Source organism: Anas platyrhynchos, chromosome 1 (genome assembly GCF_047663525.1).
Source record: "Anas platyrhynchos isolate ZD024472 breed Pekin duck chromosome 1, IASCAAS_PekinDuck_T2T, whole genome shotgun sequence".
Lineage (NCBI taxonomy): Eukaryota > Metazoa > Chordata > Aves > Anseriformes > Anatidae > Anas > Anas platyrhynchos.
In genome coordinates, this window is record NC_092587.1 from 96,516,114 (window position 1) to 96,535,406 (window position 19,293).

The 19,293-nt window shown below is 46.2% G+C and overlaps 1 protein-coding gene across 4 annotated transcripts in view; it reads right to left on the reverse strand.

The window, feature by feature from the left end:
* RCSD1 (RCSD domain containing 1) overlaps positions 1–19,293 on the reverse strand; it is a 37,809-nt gene that overhangs the window by 17,973 nt on the left and 543 nt on the right. Inside the window, exon 1 of one of the 4 annotated variants that reach the window (XM_038186560.2) lies at positions 13,633–13,903. The exons of 1 other annotated variant lie outside the window; for it this stretch is intronic. In XM_038186560.2, coding sequence (XP_038042488.2) covers positions 13,633–13,647 — 15 coding nt within the window. In that variant the 5' untranslated portion in view covers positions 13,648–13,903. Of the gene's footprint in view, positions 1–13,143; positions 13,346–13,632; positions 13,904–19,293 lie in introns of those variants that run through there. 2 more of the 4 variants (XM_005017604.6, XM_013097641.4) reach the window with 2 other exon arrangements.

Here is a 19,293-nt window from a genome sequence, read left to right on the forward strand (position 1 = left end):
AGATGAGGATGTGGAGCAGGGGAGATGTAAGAGGGAAATGCCTAATTTCTGATGCCACCCATGACCAGGTCAGAGGGGCAGCTCCAGGCTTGTACAGGAGTAGAACTGCAGGCACTGGCTGATTTCTGTGTCAAGCCGGCAAATGCCTTGTGAGGCAAAGGAGCCAGCAGAGTCAGGCAATGATTGCAAGGTTTTTTTCCAGGCCAAAGACATGGATTGCAGTGTTTCAGTTCTGCACAAACCGTATTGTTGATCCTGCACAGAACAACTTGCCCTCAGCTGCTCAAAACCCAGGACAGAATTTTTCTCCAGGGCTGCAGAATTCCACCCTGACACTCGGTCCTCTGTGGCACGCTGGTTCTCCACAACACACGCATCTGGGGGTGACTGCACAGTGCGAAGCAGAGCAGTCTAAGGTTTCCTATAGCAAGGGATCAGAGCCCCACAGTCACACAGTGTTGCACAACTTCTCGTGATGGTATCAAACTGGATGCACTCATCTGATGCTGTGCTCACGCCAAGGGAATCATTAGCTCAGACACAGCATGCACGTGCCCCCAGATCAGGTATTTGCATTTCACCTCTGTATCCGTGGGATGTTGCCATCCAGATTTTGTGTGATAAAGCGTACTTTGGGCACACATGCATTGAGATGCCTTGTTGACATAAAACTCCTCCTAAGCAAGTCCTGAGAAAGTCCAGCACCTACAAAGGGCTGATATCCTCCCAGAAAACCATCTTTTTAATGGAATTTAAGCCTAGTTTCTAACTGAACTTTTTTGTTTGTTTGTTTGTTTGTTTGTTTTTTAAAGTAATATGCAGCAAGACTGTAAGGGTGTCTTAAGGACATTTTGCTAGACACCAGATTTCATGTCCTGGTCACGTGCATCCCTTGTTTTTATTGGTCTGTTTGTTGAGCTTACCCTTCCTGTCTGTAGCAGCACAGCTGTACTATAACAATTGTCTGCATGCACAGTCAACAAGTGGAGTCAGACTATGGTTTCCCTAGACCTTTAAGTCAACAATGTAAGAGGAAGGAGAAGCTCAAAGAAGATGTTGAAAGTAGTAAAAATGAAACAGTTGAAATGAGATTCAAAAGAGAGAACATGCGAGAGTAAGGGGTCAGAAGATACTGAAAGGGCAAGATGACTCCTAATGCAGTGGGCACAGAGGAGACCCAGATGAGAGGTAGGAAGGTATAATAACAGGTATTATTATACTCTTAAGTATTATTATTGTACTGTTAAGTATCAGTGAGTGACTGCAGAGGGAAGAAGTACTGCCATGTAAGTAAGAAGAGACTGTAATCATCAAGATCACTAGATTTTTAAAGACCACATTTGCTTGTGGACAATGAAGAGGAAAGGGTAGAAGGACTAGGCGGAGAGGCAAAGATCTACACTGCCAACAAGGCCAGATGCCTACTGACAAGGTGACTGAGAAAGCAAGGCAAGCAGACAAGCCTCATTAAGGTATCAAATCCATTCAAGGAGAAATGGGCTCAGCCTTTCCTGTAAAAGGTCCATGCTTTTATAATTGCCTCATTACCAGCCCAACACAGCTGCTTGCATGCAGGCCAAGCAGCCAACATGGAAATAATTTCAGGCAGCAGGAAAAGGATTGTGGATAAAGTTGATATCTGGCTAAATCCAGTCATACTAAGCCACGCGAGTGGAGAAACAATGAAAAGCACAGCGGCTCCGTCCATACACGCAGTACCACAGCCTTTCTCTGGAGCAGCCCCGTGCAAGAGGGGCTTTCCTATAATCTGAAACAGCACCCTCTTCAAAAACTCATCAGTATAGGTTTTAAGCCCAGATATACCACACAGGTTTCTCCTTTCTTTCATGTTCTTTCTTCTTGTTCTTTGGAGTGCACTAGTGTCCCTATTCCAGACTTACTCAGTTGTGGTGAGGGCGACACATGTCCCTTTAAAAGAGGCTGAGATACTCCAGGTGTAACAGCTTAAAAAAAAAAAAAGGAATACATCGAGATTCACAAGCTAGTAGTTTAGGATAATGTTCCATTATAAATGGTAACGTATTTCAAACCATCTAACTGCTACCCAGTGGTGCCCTGCATGCTGCAAACTGGAGCTGAGCCATCAGTAACCTTCAGCACTGACATATAAAGATGCAACTAATTTAAAGATGTCTTCAATTACTAAGTTTGACTATATTAGAAGACCAGATGAAAGTGTCCTCTTTTTATGAAGGCCTGGGAACTCAATGCCCTGCCATTTCCTTTGACTTAGTGTCTGTTTAAAAATACTGGCTGTATTTATCTGGAACAAACAGTTTCAAGGAATTGCTGGTCACTATAAATGAGCTTTTGGCCTTAAAAGAACAGTTTCGATGTTGCAGAGCTCTTGCTCCGAGTGAACACCAGTGACACATCTGCAGTCCTTTTCCATCAAGTTTACAATAGTGTTAAGTGTTTGGGGGGAAATATTTTGTGTCTCTAAAACGAGTGCTGTCAGGGAGCCAGAGTCTTGCAGCAGATAACACTGAGCATTGCTGTTACTCAAGAATACCAAAACGTGCATGGGGATGCTGAAAATGAGGTCCCTTACTGCCTTGGAGTCACAAGGAAGGCAACTAATTGGCATTACTTTGGCAGCAAGATTGCTGTATCATCAGAGAGCCAGTGTACCACTTTCCTAAATCACTGAAGATCCCTGCTCTCTTTCAAACAGCACCACTTTTAATTTCCAGACCTAATCTTCTCCAAATGAACACCCACTCAGCTTTCAACTTAGTTCAGGAGGAACTCTGGCTTTTCTTGCGTGTCAAGCAGGATATATAGTCCTGTCAGCAACACCTTCTCTCAATCTGATGGGAGCCCTCTAGCAACAAATGCTGTCTGAAAACTTGGTTGATACAACCAGACATGAGCTACTGCAGATAACTAAAACACAGATGAAAGGCATGTGGGGGGAAGGAAAGGGGATATTTCTCAGAAATTATCCTTTGTAGGTAAGTCGTTGAGGTCGTGTTGTTTAGAAATCCAGAGACACTCCAGATCTGGAGCAGCTCCTTCAGAGCCAAGGGCTGATCTCTCCTGCTGGTACAGTGATGCTGATGTCCTAATCTACAGCTGAAAACAGCTGTGACCAAGGCTGCAGCCCGGCTGGATTGAAGCACATGGCTTCCCATGTGTCCTTAGCAGCTTGTACAACCAATATCTAGGATCTGTGCTTGAAAGTCATGCTACTAGCAAATGCCTTCATGGGTGAGATGGTGGTTCTGAAGAAGAGCAGTAGCCACTCTAAGACATTACCCACTTACCTAGCACACTTTTGCATCAGCTCCTTGTACAGAGCTCTATTCCTGGCCTGGGATTTTGCCAGGATCCTCCTTGGCTTCCAGATGTTTCCCTCTCAGACTTCTGATTGCTGTTGCTACTGGTCTGGGAACTGCACACAGCCTGTCAGTTGCCCCAGATTAACTGGTGGTGCCTCTCTGTGTGTATTTCCAGGCCCAGTCTTGGGAGCTCTTGCTGCTCTAGTAGGATGAGCGGGGAACTAACACAGGAACAACCGGCAAAACCTCCCAGAGAGTGGGCAAGTGAGGCAATCTGTGAGGTAAGTGCATCCAGTCTCACACGAGCCCAATCTCTGCTCAGCTGAGGCTCAGGGGAGACAGCTGGGAAGGCAGCGGATGCGTGCACGCTATTTGAGAGTGGGGAATACAACACATGAACCATGGTTATCTGACACAGGCCTCTGAGACAAACAGCTTTCTGCTAATTAAAATGTGCCTGGCAGAAAATTATGATTTTAAACCACTCGAATCACAGTGTGGCTTTGAGTGACTTTCACAGCACTGCAGCTGCAGACCCAGTGCGAGGCTACACTCTGCTCTCACCTACACAAATTGACACACTTGGGTAGCTGCTCTGAAGGAAATGAGCTGACCTAATGGAACAGCCTATGCAGGAAACAGCTCGGCTCTGTGAATCACCTTTCAACTGCTGTTCGGTTTGGCTTCTGCCTTGCTTGCCTCACGTGGGGTGAGGAAAAAACCCTGCTTGTAGCGGAGGTCTGAAATAAGATGAACTTTTGACTGGAGGAGGTTCAGACACAAGGTGCTTCAGGTAGGGAAGGACAGCTCCTGGACTGACAGAGCAGTTAAAGAAGATGACCTTTAAGCAGGTGCATATGCAAACTGCATTAATTGCCTAATCTGAAACTATTCAGAAGGCCAAATTAGAAATCACAGTCACTGAACTGTCAAAAAACAGACACTGAGAATGTGAGAAGCAGGAACAGTTCAAAATGCTTTGGTTAAATGCTTTTTGCAAGTTGATTGTGATACCTCCCAATTTAAACTTGATGCTAGACAAAGTCTGGTTGCAGCAGCACAGAGATTCAACTCTTCTCAATTTATCATGCAGGGAACGGAAAATCAAAAGGGTAAATGAGCCTATGCAGAGCTCCCAACTGCTGCAGCTTCCAGGACTCATCAGTTAGGCCTGTGCTATCTTTGTAACACATTGCTATTAAATTAGGTCTACGCTGGATACAAGCAGGGCAGAGAAGGAGATTTGTATTTATCTAGGCCAGGAATTTAGTCTAAAAAGATATGCAGATACAGAAGGGAGGAAAGCGATAGTAAGCATGCAGCTAGCGGCCAACCTGAGGTGTGAACGCTAAGCTACATCCACAGAGATGTCTTTTTAGTGTGACCCTGGAGGGCTCAGCAGCCCCTGCTGCATTTAGGAGCTGGGTCTGCGTGACGGCTTTCTCAGCAGCTGCCTTCCCTTTGGCTCTGCCTGGAGCTTCTAGGTTGTGAGCCCTCTGAAAAGCTGGGCCTAGGCTGGGTCGATGAATCCAGGCAGCTGCAACTTACAGTTATGTTTGCAAATGTCCTTCTGAATTTTCAAGCCAAGTCTGGATCAGCTGTAACGAGGCATTAGGAAATTAGTGATTCCCATAGGTAAATGGCTCTAACATACACCCTAAGGAGAATGCACACAAGCGACTCCTGAGCTACAGCTTAGTCTTTGACATGGATTTTTTCTGTGATCTGCGAGATAATTATCTCTGTTTCTGAGTTAACCTGCATATAAAATTATCCCAACAACCCCATTAAAGAGAAAACCAATGCCTATAGGATCTTTGTAATACCCTACCTATTATTCCAGTGCTCTATTTCCTTTTCTCAATGTCTGACTGAAACTCTTGCACGTTCTTTCTGTGACAAGAAGAGGGACCAAGCTCCTTCAACCTCAGACACAGTTTCTGCAGGTGGGGCACCGGAACCAGGTGTACAGGAAGTGTAGGCTCACTGCCTGCATGCCACTCAGTGAGTTCAATCAGCACTAGGAAGTTCTGGCCAACGTGTTTCTGGGCTTGCCAACCTTAAAATGAAAGGTTCTGTAATGAAAAATGATATTCAATTTACAAGAGCATGATCCAGAAATACTTAAGTTGCAGAGCAGACGCAGAAGTAATACATGTAACAGCTCCATTACTTGACAGGTTTCTTTCCCACAGGCTACAAAAAGAAAAGGCTTCCAGCTTTGGCCTTTGAGAATCTACAGCCTACACTGATGCTTGCTACAGGGGTTCAAAGAGCTGCTGTGGATGATGGAGACCTCAGTTTGCTGGGTCAGGGTGTGAAGCTGCTGCAGGAATGGGCCCTGTAAGACAGGTCCTGGAGCTCCGTGCTTCTGGGCAATGCCCTGCAGGGTCTGGCGTGGAGAGCGTTGCCAGTGGGTCACTCACTGCAGGTGCCCAAGGGCAGAAGTGGAGCAGTGTAAGTCTGAGATGCCAGTGCCAAGGGCCGGAGACTGGGGTGGGAAGTTGGAGTCAAAGACGGTGCAGGAGGAGAGAGGCCAAGAAGAAATCCTGTGGTGACTGTGCACAAAGGCTTCCTGAGTTATACAGAGTAGGGCTTGTTATTACATGAGATTAGAAGTACTGATATTAGAGGAGAAGATGTTGATCTGGGAGATGAAAGAGCTATACAGAGCCCGCCTCAATATTACATGAGATTAATAGTCCTGGCACTAGTGAAAAAGACAGCTGTGCTGAGAAGGGAGATGAAAGTGCCAGTGCTAAAACTGTTTCCTCTCTGTAAGGGTGATTGCCCGACCTGTTACATGTATGTGCCCGACCTGTTACCTCATACTCCCACATATTCAGCAATCCATCCCTTTTCTTCCACTCTGCTCTGTTCACAGACACCTGCTGTCTCCAGGATCGGTGTGCATGTGTGTACTTGTTTGCACTTACAGTGCCTGTGCCTCCAATAAAATGAGGATCTTGCACCTGGCAATGAAAACCCTGGGTTTTCATGGAGGGACAGTGTTCAGAACTCCATGCTCTTTGTAAAGACTAACAAGGAAACCAAATTAAACTGTACACTTCTCACAAGTTAAACACACTCTAGCTGCAGGGCCCAAGAGCTGAAATTCCTAGGAAACCTGGCACACAAGCTCAAGTGTGTGTATATGAAAAAAGAGGGGAGGAATGAAGAGGACCTTTTTCATCTGAACTTACATCAGTGGAAGACGGCACTCAGCAGAAAGGTATTTGAAGAGGATTGACTTGAATAATCCATGATTGCTGTTGCAGCACGCAATTTTAGAGGATAAAGAAATCCATCCTTAAAACAGGAAGCAAGAATGTAAAGTAGCATTGGTTTTGAATTATACATAGGCAATAATAGAACGCTTCCCAGAGTCTTGCAGGTATTATGTCAGTTTGTTTTGACTTAAGTTTCCCATGGGTAGAAGTTTGTAGGGCTTGAACAATGTGATGTAGCAGGAAGGAATCATAAATGTTTTCGGGTCCTGATGCTGAAGAGCCACTAACTCCTGCTAGCAATTCCACGCATGGAAGGACAGCAAGAACAGCATTGTTCTCCCCCTCTGGTGGCCCCAACGATTCTGCTTGGATTCAGCAGAAGGTAGCTCCTGACACTGTCTTTTGAATGTTCCCTCATGAGTTAAATCACTCATGGAAAAGAGGTTTCCTGTGCATTTCAATAATTATTCCAAACCCTACTAGATCTCACTGCTAGAAATCCTTCCTGCTGTTTGGTGAGATATACATCCTCCTTTTAATTTGATCCCATTATTCCCAGGCACTAAATGATTCCGTTTCCTCTGTATTAAAAGGTTTAGACTGCTGTCCTCTGTGTCCTCTGTCCAACTGCACAGCCACCTTGACTTAATTCCATTTTTCTGAGTCAGCTTTCCCTCTCCTTCGCATTTTTGTGTAAAGCCACAAAGCTCTGAACAAACAATCAGTCTGCATGCTCTAGATACTGAGGCTTTCCAAACTGTGCACATTATTCATTGTCCTTGAAAAGCTGTGATCTATGTAAGCAATATATTTCTTGCCTTAAGAAGCAGTATGTAGCATGGTTCAGTGATAAAGCATCAGGTAAAGGTTTTCTATTTTGGGAAGTACTTCAAGGCGCTCAGAAAAGTACCACTGCGTGCCACAGCTACCAACCTGCACAACAGCACAGTTTGAGCTGTGGTCCTATCACGCTAGGAGCATGCATTTCAGAAGCCTGAGATGAACAGTGGTTTTGTTGAAGCTGGCAGTGGTAAATCAGTATCCCTTGCAGACTGGCCACTACTCATCCACACTGACTATAACAGCGTGTATCGCGTTACAACGGGTGAACAGGTTTCCTTGCATGTGGACACTAGGATACAGAAAAGAGCTTACCACCTCGTTGCCTGTTGTATGGGGTTCAGGCTCTTTGAAAACATGATGCTGACGAAGAAGGGAACAATGTCATGCATCTGTATCAGCTGTCAGTTTAGCAAGTGAGGCCTGTGTCTTTATCTGAAGAAGACTTTGAGAAGTACCTTTTAGCAAGCAACGTGTTCGTATCTGACAGGAATGTGGTCTAATCTCCTCTCTTTCTCAGAGGTGAAAGCTTCATTTGGCACTAGTGGGGCAGATAAGCCTCATCTCTGTCAGTACATTACCGGAACCCATGTACTGAGGGTGAGATATCACAAAGATATGCCTCATACTGGATGTGGATGTAATAGCATTGTTGGCAGAATACCATAGCTGGATACACTGTGGCTTGGATGAAGCGAGACACCTACCTGAGGCACCCTAAAAACAAAGTGCCCATGCCTCTGACAAGACCTGGGTGTGAAGCAACCATGCAGTAAGTATGTAAAGTAACTTCTCCTTACACAACAGATCTCCCATCTCTAGACCAAACTCATCCTAATGCATGCTGTGTTGCAAGCTGCTGAATACATGTAATTGTAAGACACCCAAACAGGCTGTGTAAGTATCACAGCACCTACAAGCAGCAAGAAGGCTTCACCTGCAAAATAGCCCAGTCCTCCCAACAGGTTCTTTTGCTGCTGGGTTCAGCTGTTGTCTCAGATCCCAAACTGAGGCTGCAGAGTTGGTATTTCAGGAAAAGGAGCATTCACCCTTTTAGAACTGTTAACCACCCACATGGAAACAGAGAGGAAAATCATCCCTCGTTTGTATGGGCTTGGTCAGTCCCATGAGGGAAACCAGCAGAGCTTCCTAGCAGCACCTATGGCAGCTATCTGTAAAGCAATGCTGATGTTTTCCCCTGTTCTTCAGATAAGCAGATCCTGGTAATGCGGTAGAGAAGGTATGCATAATATGCTGCTCGGCAGTAATGTGTCCTGCCAGTTAGACTGTAGAGTACAGGAAGGAAGGCTTTTCCAAAGAGCTATCAGCATGACCTGGGATACTCAGACACCCAAAAGTCAAAACGAGGATCAAAGGAGAGGAAGGGTTATAAAGAATCATCCCTTCTTTACTGGCACAGGAAAAGCTCTAATTCTTAATTCCTTAAAAGCACACCATTTACAGGGTCTCCTCTACAAGTAAGGGTCACAGCACAGCCCATGGGGTTTGGTTTTGTTCCCCTCTGTCCCTCAACAGGGGGCCTCATCCAGTCTCTGGACTGGGGAAGTCCAGCTCTGCTGCAGACGTGCTGTTTACTGTCAGGCAGGTCCTAAACTTGTCCAGACCTGAGGAGTAAAATGGGGTCACACGGTACCTCTCCTACCACATGTCAATACCTTCTCCTTTAGTCAGACATCCTGTGTCACTTTGATGAGTTTGGGAGAAAATATTGAAAAGCACTGCATTTGAGGTGAAAATGTTGTTCAGCAAAATGAAAAATAAATGAGAAAAAAGAAAAGTGAAAGGGGAAGGTTTTAACTTTTGGAATGAGAATGAAGCTTGAAAGCTTGAAAACTAGAAGAACTTCCTGAGAAAGGTAAATTGTTTCCTGGCAGAGCCAGCCATGGCATGTTGCCTGTACTTCTCTTGGATCCACAGCTGCAACGGTGGGCAGAGAACGCGCTCAACCCAGCTCACCTCCGCATGGCTTACTGTCCTGCTGCTCTGAGGGCCATAATGCACACAAATTTCAGCCCTATTGGCTACACAGTAAGTATCCTTTCCTTCTTCCCCTTCTCTTCAGTCCTCTCAAGTGATACACCCTTCACACAGTTTTCCTAGGGTCGGGGTAAGCAGCTCTGCAGAAAGACAGTTGCCCTGTAGTTTGGGAGACAGTGTTATTTCCCGTAGCTTCTGGAAGGATGCAGCAATTAGGGATACTAGACCTGGAAATGTGCTCTGTTGTAATGTCTGGTTGACCACAGCAAAAAAGAAGAAACGGCTTCTGACCCCACCTGTAGGAGAGAGCTGAGGGAGGGGATGTGTCTGAAACGCAAGAGGTTTCTGCAGGTGAAATGTGGAACAGAGGAGTCTGAGGAATTTTCTCTGAGTTGCTCTGCTGCTAGATAGAGTGGGGCAGGACCCTGGGCCTCTTTGTGGGATCACCCGACAAAGGACGGGGCTACTGAAAAGAGCAGTGGACACAGTGCTCCCCAAATGGCCCAGAGGAGGACATGTGGTGTGGGGAGAGCACAGGGATGGGGGCTGGAGCTACGTCCAGAAGGGTGCACAGAAGGAAAGTGGAAAAGTGAGCAGAGAACTGCTCTCAGGCCTGGAAAAGCTTTTGCTCTGCTGAGCCGGTGTAGCAGCAGGCAAAACGAAGATCCAGCAGGAGCTAGCTGCAGAAAAGAGATGGGAATGGAGACATCAAAGAAAGACATGAAATCTCTTGGTAGGCACAAAGGAGAGAGGAATCTTCCCGAACTAAAGCTGCTTGCTGCACCTTCACAGCTTGGGGGACCCATTGCCCCACAGGGAGCCATCAAACTGAAACTTTCTTGGATTGCTTCCCCTTGTTTTGTGAGTAAAGTTCAAATGTCTCCATGCTCCCAAGCTCCTACAGAGAGGCTGGAAAGAGGAATGCCATGACTGCTGTTGACTATGGGCTTCCGAAAGCCACAAGAACTTTCAGTGAATGCCTTCACCCACAATATTTTCAGCAAGGTTTAGTGCAGCTATGAGAGTGAGACAGCTTGGGCCAACTCTGAAGGTGTAAACTAATGATTCCCAATCCTTTTTGTACTGTGAGTGCAAAGATTTAGTGGCTGCTTCTTTCAGAAGTAGCTCAGCTTTCACTGATTTCACAGCTTTTAAATACGAACTCCTGAAGTTAGCAGTCTGTGGTAGAAGCTTCATGATTTTAAGTTCTTTTGATTGGTCATAACAGTGGAATGAAAACCGATTCTCAGACCTATCTTGCGTCAATGAGCTGGGTCTTTCACAAAAACAAACAAATAAAAAAACCTAACATCAGCAGAGTCACAAAATTCTATGAACTGGCAAGAATGGGGTTTGGCTGCTATTTTCTCTCTCTTGGGGACGTTAAATGGCTACAGGTACTGGTTTCAATGTAGTACATTCCTGGTAGCAGAATGTCTAAGACTGTAGGAATTCTCCCCTAAAGAGCCCCCAAAATACACTAACTTCTCTAAGAAAGCGAGCCCAACTATCAGTGCTTCTGTAGGTTTTTCAAAAACAGGATCTTCCTGCCAGAGACGTGATGGAAATCAGCTGGCTAGGTCAGCCCTCTGCCCTTCTTTTTTCCTAATGCTCGTAATCCCCATGCGTCCCACTAGAGCAAAGAGCTTGCCAGTTATGCCAGCAGCAAAGCACAGAAGAGCTCTGCATGCTACCGACGAAACAAATGGGGAAATGACGGAACTTCTCGTTCCTGTTGCACAGGAGCATTAAATGTATTTTTAAAGCAAAAGATGGTAATGAGCCTCTCTGTCTTGCTCACGCTGTCTGTGAAAAGCTCTCAGGAGGAACAGAGAAGAGAATTAGCAGGTGGGAACTCAAGTTTTTGCTCTTTGCTCTATTTTGGTCTAATATCTTCTTAATTTTGGGATATTAACCACGTTTTTGGAGGGTTGGGGCAAGGGGGGAAGACCAAGTGTGCCACTTTTAAGATGTTCTGGGAGTTGAGGTGTTTTTAAAAATAAGAACAGATGGTGAAATCTACAGCTGATCAGAAAATAAGGTAACACAGGGAATGAGTGGGAAACAGAGGAAAAGGGGCAGAATCAAAAGGACGAGTCAAAGGCTAGATACTTCAGAGAAGCTTCCTGACAGACCTGCCGTGTGTGTGACACGTGGCTCCCAAAAGGAAACGAAGGCCTGTGCCTTACTACTCTAAAACACCCCTGCAGCAGACAACAGAAAGTACTTGAGGGGTGCAGTCCCGTGTGTGTGCAAAGCAGAGGAGATGGGGCAGAGTGTCCTCAGCATGACAGAATTTTTGTTTTAGTCCTCATTTATTCTTTGTTCCGTATGCGGCTTCCTGTGCACAGCAGTTACAACAAATTAAGAGCTCAACTCCCCCTCTGAGACATCACAGGACACTACATAGTGAGAAAGAACAAAACAAGCAGTAATGGTTCCTGATGCAGGCTCTGTCCAGTCTAAAAACCCTTACAAAGCTACGTAATTGTCATGCTGCATATCGGCTATGCTGCATTGGTTGAAGCAGTGCTTGGTCCTTCTCCACACCAACGTTTTTTAGTCTGTTGAGGACTTTTCTTGTAATGAACACGCCTGATCTTTAACCCTTGCCTGTAGGGCAGGCTAGCGCAGATAACAAGGACAGTGATGTTAACACCTGTGTGTTATCAGAACTGCCCCGCTGCGCTATGTGCTGGAAATCTTCAAAGAAAAATTATAGTGGTGCCTCAAGCACACTGCTCCCTGGCTTTGTGGCATGTCCCTGGCTGTTGGTGCCACATCAACACAAAAAGGCTTCTCTGTGAAGATAATACAAAGTGTTTAGTAAGATCTGTGTTTGGCTGAAAGAAATACCCAAAGTCCTCTTTCGTCATTTGAGGTTTTGCCAATGTTGCAATCACCTTTCTACCTCCTGTGCCTCTCCTAAAAAAAAAAAAAAAAAAGAAAAAAAAAAGTATCTTTTTCCTCTGCAATCTAAAAAGACATTTGAAAAGCTAGTGAATCCAATCCACTTTCAGTCTCATTTAGTACGAATGGGAAAGGAGGCAAGGAGAGGCGAACTGCCTTGCCTAAGAGGCTGCTGCACGGGAGAAGGCTTGGACTTAAACGCCAGGGCATCTTCACTTGTGCTTCCACAGCCCTGTCCATCAGCAGTGCCCATCAAGAGACAAGAGCTCCCACTCCCTCAAGGCATGAGGCACACAGCACGAAGAGAGGCACACGAACTGTTCCGTGGGTGTGCCAGCCCTTCACCCCGCTGAAGCAAAGGCTCTCAGGTTCTCTTTCCTGGACCAAAATGCTGCTGATAATGAAAGTGAGACCGCACCATCCACGTGGAACAGGGGCGGCAAGAGGGTCTAAATCACAGCTGCTGCTGTGTAGGTCGGGTAGGAACCAACCCCAAGGTGCCCACTAATCCATACGGTTTGATCACTTCTCCTTATGCACCCAATTTCACTGATTTTTTAACTGATTAAAAAACGATCCCATTTAAAACGTTACTTTTGTTCCCACCTCAGAGACTAAAAAAGTAAATGGCAGCCCTTCATTCCCCTTCGCAGATGTAATTTCTCCCCACACTGACCCCCTCCTCCAAATCTGGACTGAACCCTGCAAAATATTCTGAGGTGGAGTGGCGGCGAGAGGCATTTATCTGAACCTCAGCGGAAAGGTATTTTGAGCTGCCTTCAGTGAGAAATGGCTTTGCAAGGTGCAGCTAGTGCAGATCTGCGAGTGAGCCACAAGCAAGTGGAAATAAAAGTTTTCTTTACCTCCATGTCCTGCCAGAGAGATGTCCTCGGGGCAATCTGTCTTCCCCACCCCTTTCCCTCTTATCTGCGGGAAAACTTCAGCCAAGCCAGAGCAAAATCGCGCTGCCGTGGAGGGTAGGTAATATCCACGCTCCCGCTCAGCTTGAAAACTGACAGAGCCCAGTGAGCTGCCCTGCGCTACGAACAAGGAAGAAGGGCGGGTGGGTGAGAGGAAGGGAGGGAGGGGAGAGGAGGGGGAGGCAAGGCAATCAGGGTTTAAATTTAGACACAAATCTAAACAGATACTGTCCTTCCCGGAGTGCTGGGCTCATGAGACAACAAGCAGCAAACTTTGCTGCTGTGCCCAAACTTGGGGACACCGTATGTGTATTTTCTCCCTCCCTTTCTATCTACCCTTTGTATTTCTAGCACCTCATCTTTCTTTTTCTTTTTCTTTTTTTCCCCTTTTTTCTCCCCTACCCCATTTTGCCTCTATTTTTTTATACTTGCTTCTTTTGCTTGCATCTGCCCCCCCCCCCCCACGCCTCTGGGTCTTCCCCCCTGTCCACTCTTCTCTCTCCAAGCCTGCAGGGTCTCCTCCTCGTTGTTTACGATCTTTTTTTCCTGTAACTCTAGCTTCCTCTCTTCCTTCACACTTTTCTGTAATTTCCTTCAGAGTAGACTGTCTTCAGAGTGGTTGGAGGGGCAGAAGAGGAGCAGAAAGCAGCTGGTGATTGCATTTGCACAGAACATAAGACTTTGGTGCCCCGGTCCACGGCTGGGACTCCCAGGCACAGTATCAGCAGTCCTGATGTGCTCCTGGGCAATTCCCAGAGAGACCAGGGCTTCACTGGGGAAGGTGAGGCACAAATGCTGGCAGAAGCAGAGGGTCCCCAGGCAAGGTGTCATGGGCTAGCTCTAAAGCAGAACTAGCTCTTTCTGCTCTGAATCCATTTCTCACACTACCAGGTGAGAAGCTGCGTGTCACTCTTCCCTCCTTTTGCAGGGAAGGGCAGGCTTGGACACTGGAAATGAGAAGCTTCTGTGGTGCTAGAAAAGCTCAGATGGGAAAAACTAAGCCTCAGGAATGTTTTGCTACGGTTTCCTTTTCCATTCAGACCACAGTGTTGGAAACTATACATCTCGTTCCTGTTTTAGCAACTGTTTGCACATGCTCCTTCTCAAGAATTTCAGTCCCCACCTCCTGAGAACAGGGTGGTGCAGAGGAATTTGGAAACACTCCCTTTGTCTTCTGCTGGCTCCCTTGCTTCGCATGCAGCTGCAAAGTGACACAATTTCATGTCGTCATCTCGGGCTGATACCTTGGGGGCACAGGAGGGTTAAAGCATCTTTTCTGAAAGGGATGCATACTTTTCCTTCACAGTGTTTCACAAGTCCCTGCTGGCTGTGTAGGAAAACACTCCAGAATGAATTTAACTGTGACCATCATCACATCCCAGATTATTGTTACCAATAAATCATCTCAACGTAATTGTTCTTACAGGATAGTTAACTTTTGCTGCACCGCATACTGTAGGGCTCCTGTAGGTCTTTAGAAAGTACAGGAATTAGTGTATTTAAATCATGATCTCCTTGGTTCAATGTACAGCAGTTACTCTGTCCTTAGCCAAAAGAAGGATACGCTGAGCTGCCACAATCTGGAAGTTAGGCAAGAGGACTAATTAATCTTCTGTTGATGAACCACTGGATTAGCTGAATCCCCTCTGCTGTAAGCAACCAGCAGATGCTGCGTGCAACTAGAAATCTAAGAAAATACAGATGAAGAATCTAAAAGGATTATAAAAATGAAAGTCCTTCTTGATTGGAAATCCTACTGACTCCTTCAAGTCATGACAATGGCGCACTGGGAGAAGGGACAGGAACTGCAGAGCTGAGAAGCAGGGTGAGCAGAGAAGGCAGGACGCTTTGGCTGCCCATGCATTGCCTACTGCAGGGGCTGAAGGAGAATTTCATGCTCAGGGATTTCTCTGTCAGTGTTGGTCACGAGTGTCATTGTCAAGATGTCTGCCGTGTAACAGACCGTCAAAATCAGATACCTCTGATGACTGCTTCATTTTGCTCAGGGTGTGCTTCAGTATTTTCTTTCTGCTTTCAGGGGTTTTACCCTGTGGAGGAAACTGTCTACTTAGGCCTCCAGAAAAGGAAACTGCTAGGCAGAGATAGTATCACTTTACCCGCACTAATAAAGCAAAGGGAGTTAGAGCTGCCCCACCACACTTCTTCACTCTATTTATTTATGCTCCAATCGCACCATAAAGTAAATTTTTCTGCCAGCAGAATTCTCGGTGCCGTTGTTCTAAGTATGGTAAATAACTGTCAGTTTATTAAAGTTTTTCTTTCTTCCAGAAGTAGGGTACATGTTTTCCTCCACACAGGAAGACACGAGCTGTGGATTTGCTCTAGGCTTTCTTGTTTCTTGTCTGGAAACCGCCAAAATCTGCAACAACCAACCCCCGTGCTTTAACTGCAGGAACCTTGTGACAAATGTTATTAAGGGAGGTTATACTCAGGAACTGGGTGTTTTACATGATGTCTACTTGCAAGTATGAATGTGAGATATTCTGGAGCATGACTCTCTGCATCTCTGTGCGCATCTCTGTTGACAGACCTTCTGGGATATAGCAGCATCTTTGAGACTAACTTGCTGGTATATGCAAACAAATATTTCTACATCTGTTCTTCTCAGGAGATTAAAAAAAAAAAAAAATCCAGCCCTCATAAGTGACATTAAACCAGACTCTAGGGGGAAATTTCATTTGGGTGAGAAAATGCTGTGACTGTGGACCCCTGGATTTTGCAGCTTCCCAGCTGGTTCTCTTCAATACGTGTGAGGCCAAAAGAACGAGTTTGCTTCAGGCCAAACGACTGGAGCTCCTGCTCCATGTAGCGTGCTGGGGGAGAGGTGTAAGGCAATCGTTCATCCTGGCACGCCTGCTTCTGGCATGCCAGAAGAGGCATAAGTAGTTCTGCCATGGTCAGCTATGCCTCGTGTAATCTTTGCTAGCCTCTTGCACTTTGGCATTGAATTATGGAGAAAGGGGCTTCTCCACGATACCAGACCAATAGAAAGGAGATGCGGGGACAGAGCAGTTCTTTGTTCAGAGATGACTCAGGAAAGAAAGCCTTTGAGGGCATCTGAAACTTTGACTCGGATAGTTGTGTCCCCACAGCTAGCTCTTTGGGTGTGTCTGTGTGGGTGCTGAATCTGGGAAGGTCTGTTTGTGGGGGTGGTGGATTAGCGAAGGGTGGAGGGAACTGTGGGTCCCCGCGAGATAGATTGGATCTCTGTGCTTTGTTAAGGTGTTTGGTTAGAGGTTATTAGGGCCTGCCTGTCAGTACCAGGATCTGAAATTGTTCTGTCCATCTGTATGTCCACATTTGGCTGGTGATGCCCGCATTGCTTTCCAGAATTTTTATTATTAACCAGCAGCTGTTACCAGGTTAAGTTTTTGACCCAAAATGTAACTTAATTTTCAACTGAAAAAAAAGGGGATAGGATGACCACAGAAAAAAACACTTGCATTTCAGAGAGCAATCAACTCTAACAGCCAGCATCCTGTTTTGGGCTGGGTTTATACATCAGCTCCTCTGACAAAGGCAAGCTTGCAGGAAGTGAACGTGAACAACATTTTCTCTGGGAAACTTGCTTTTTGAACCCCCCTGTTCTGCTAACTGCATTCTGAAGTATCTGCTCCTGCTTACCCTCCCCTCGCCCCTCAGCATTAAGCTAACGCTCCAAACGCTCAGCCTCACCCTCCTCTTCAGGGAGTTATCAGCAGGAAATGAAGTCAGTTGGAACGCTTTGTACTATCAACATTTTTTGCTCTAGCTCTGCAGCTGCAGTGAAGCACATCTGAGAACACACACACACACACACGCTCACACACACATGCTCACGTGCGACCACGCGCGCGCACACAAAAACTCACGTGCCAGGCACTGCACTCGTCTGGGAACTGATGTGACTGGGCAAGCCCCATTCCCAACGATGCTTGAATTACATGAAGGGACATGGATCTCAGGGTTCCTGCTAAGCTGTACTAGGCAGGGAGCGCAAGGCTGTGCACGTGCTGTGCAGTGGCCACATAAAAAAGTATTTGATTGACATTAACTGAAACAGTTGAATCATTTCACATGTTCCTGATTGCCAGGCTGTGTCTGCGTGCTAGCATCATGGTTCTGTGCAGATTAACCAGGCTTCTTCATCTCACCAGAGGAAACTTTAAAGAAATACTGTATTGTATAGGGAGCATTTCACCTGCTAGGCCTTGCGACAGTGGCTGTGCTCTTAGGAACACGACCACAGTGAGGTACACCAACATCATTTATGTACAGGTAGCTACAGTCACCTCCAGCAGCACTTGAATTTCTTGGGAGAGCTCTGCTTTCATGGCTGATCTGCTTGACTTTGGAGAACAAACTGAACTGGGGTACTGTGAGGCATGGCTGTACCCCCTTTATATCAATACTGGGACAAACATTATCAGCATCAGCCGCGGCCAGTGTCTAGACTGAAGGGCTACTCTACCAGTTCCTTGTTTTAATGTGCAACAAGACCTAACAGAAACACAAGGTTACAATCAGAGCGTGGTTGTGGACACAGTCCCTGGAAGCTGTGCTGGATATTGTTGCATCCCCAAGCATCACCGAAAGCAGTGTCGCAGCTGGTCCTCTTAACAGCTTCCTCAGCATGCAGCCCAAGCCCTGACTGACCAGCAAAATTTTCTGACTGAACAATGAACATTTCTGCTCCCTAATGGGTTATCCGCAGAGGAAGCTTGCTCTGCCATTGTCTGTGGTAGTTGTAAAAATGTAAAATGACTTTTAGCCGAATCCCAGGCCAGTGCTATATTCATTTCACCTTTCTTTAAAAAAGAATTATAGATGAAAGAGGCAGAAAGTAAATTCCCAAGCAATATAATTTGGGAACTTTGAGGAGAAGAACAAATACATGCATTATGCGCAAGCACGCAACACCTTTTAATGTTCAGCAGCGTTCTGTGTTGTGTGAAGTTTCTTAATAGTAGTCGTACTGCATCGTTTGACAGGGCCGGTATCTCCTCAAGCTGATAACTAACCTCCATTTTTAGAAGCAATTTGCATGGTGGGTCTCATGTGGCACCCAGTGTTGGCACTCCAAAGCCCTGAGCACTTCAGCTTTTGCCAGAGCTGATTCAGAGGTCAGTCCTTTCTGTCAAAAGCGGCGGCGAGTGACTTTAATCACTCTGGCTGTCATTTGGGTGCGGAGAGCTGGCCTGGCTCACAAATCAAGCACTGTGCAGAGCCAGACTGCATAGCCCACAAGCGTTATCTGGACAAAGGAAGGTTTCTGTTCATGGACAGACTGCAGGATCTAGACAGGAAGCCTGGCCCAGCTCGCAGCTAGACTGCGCGTCTGAAGAGAAAACCTGCTCAGCCCAACAAAGAACCACGCTATCTGAGGGGAGCTGGCTCGGGGCAAAAGCAGCTATGAAGAGGGCAGCCAGAGCATGATGACATACCAGACAGGATGGAGACCTTGCTGACTTTCTGGCTAAAATACACCTTCTTCAGAGACATGGCCCCCAAATTCAGCCTCCAACCCATGACTTGTGAGCTACGCTGAAATTGAGATTGTTCCACTAACTGGCCAACGCCTGGAGGGCGTAAATAGGCTCAATCTACAGTAAGATGTTACTGTATGTTTATCGTTTTGGTGATGTAAATAAAACATAAGTTGAAAAGGAGAACTAGTGGCTAGCAATACTTTCCTGGCCTTGTTATGCAAGGATCCTGGAAACCCCTAGACTCATTGCACCACAACAGAAAGAATCCTTCTCCTTTCTCTGAGATCTAGCTGGGGAAGTGAGAGGCCTGGAGATTTACTTCAGATAACACAGTGCTTCGGAGCAAGCTGAAAGGGTTAAAGTCTGTATCCCTCACCCTACAGGCTGGCCCAGCACTGCTCGTGCAAATGAACAGGACCAGTAGAAGCCCCCTTCCTTCAGCACAGTGTGCAAGACAGCCTAGACGCCAGTGTGCACTGCCCACAGTGGAGTGTACTCAACAAATCCTGCTCTTTTTTATCAAAGAGCCGATGGTATTTGCCTCAATAAATCCTGCTCAGCGCTGAACGCCCACTGGGCTCAGCCCAAATCCCCCAAGAGGGCT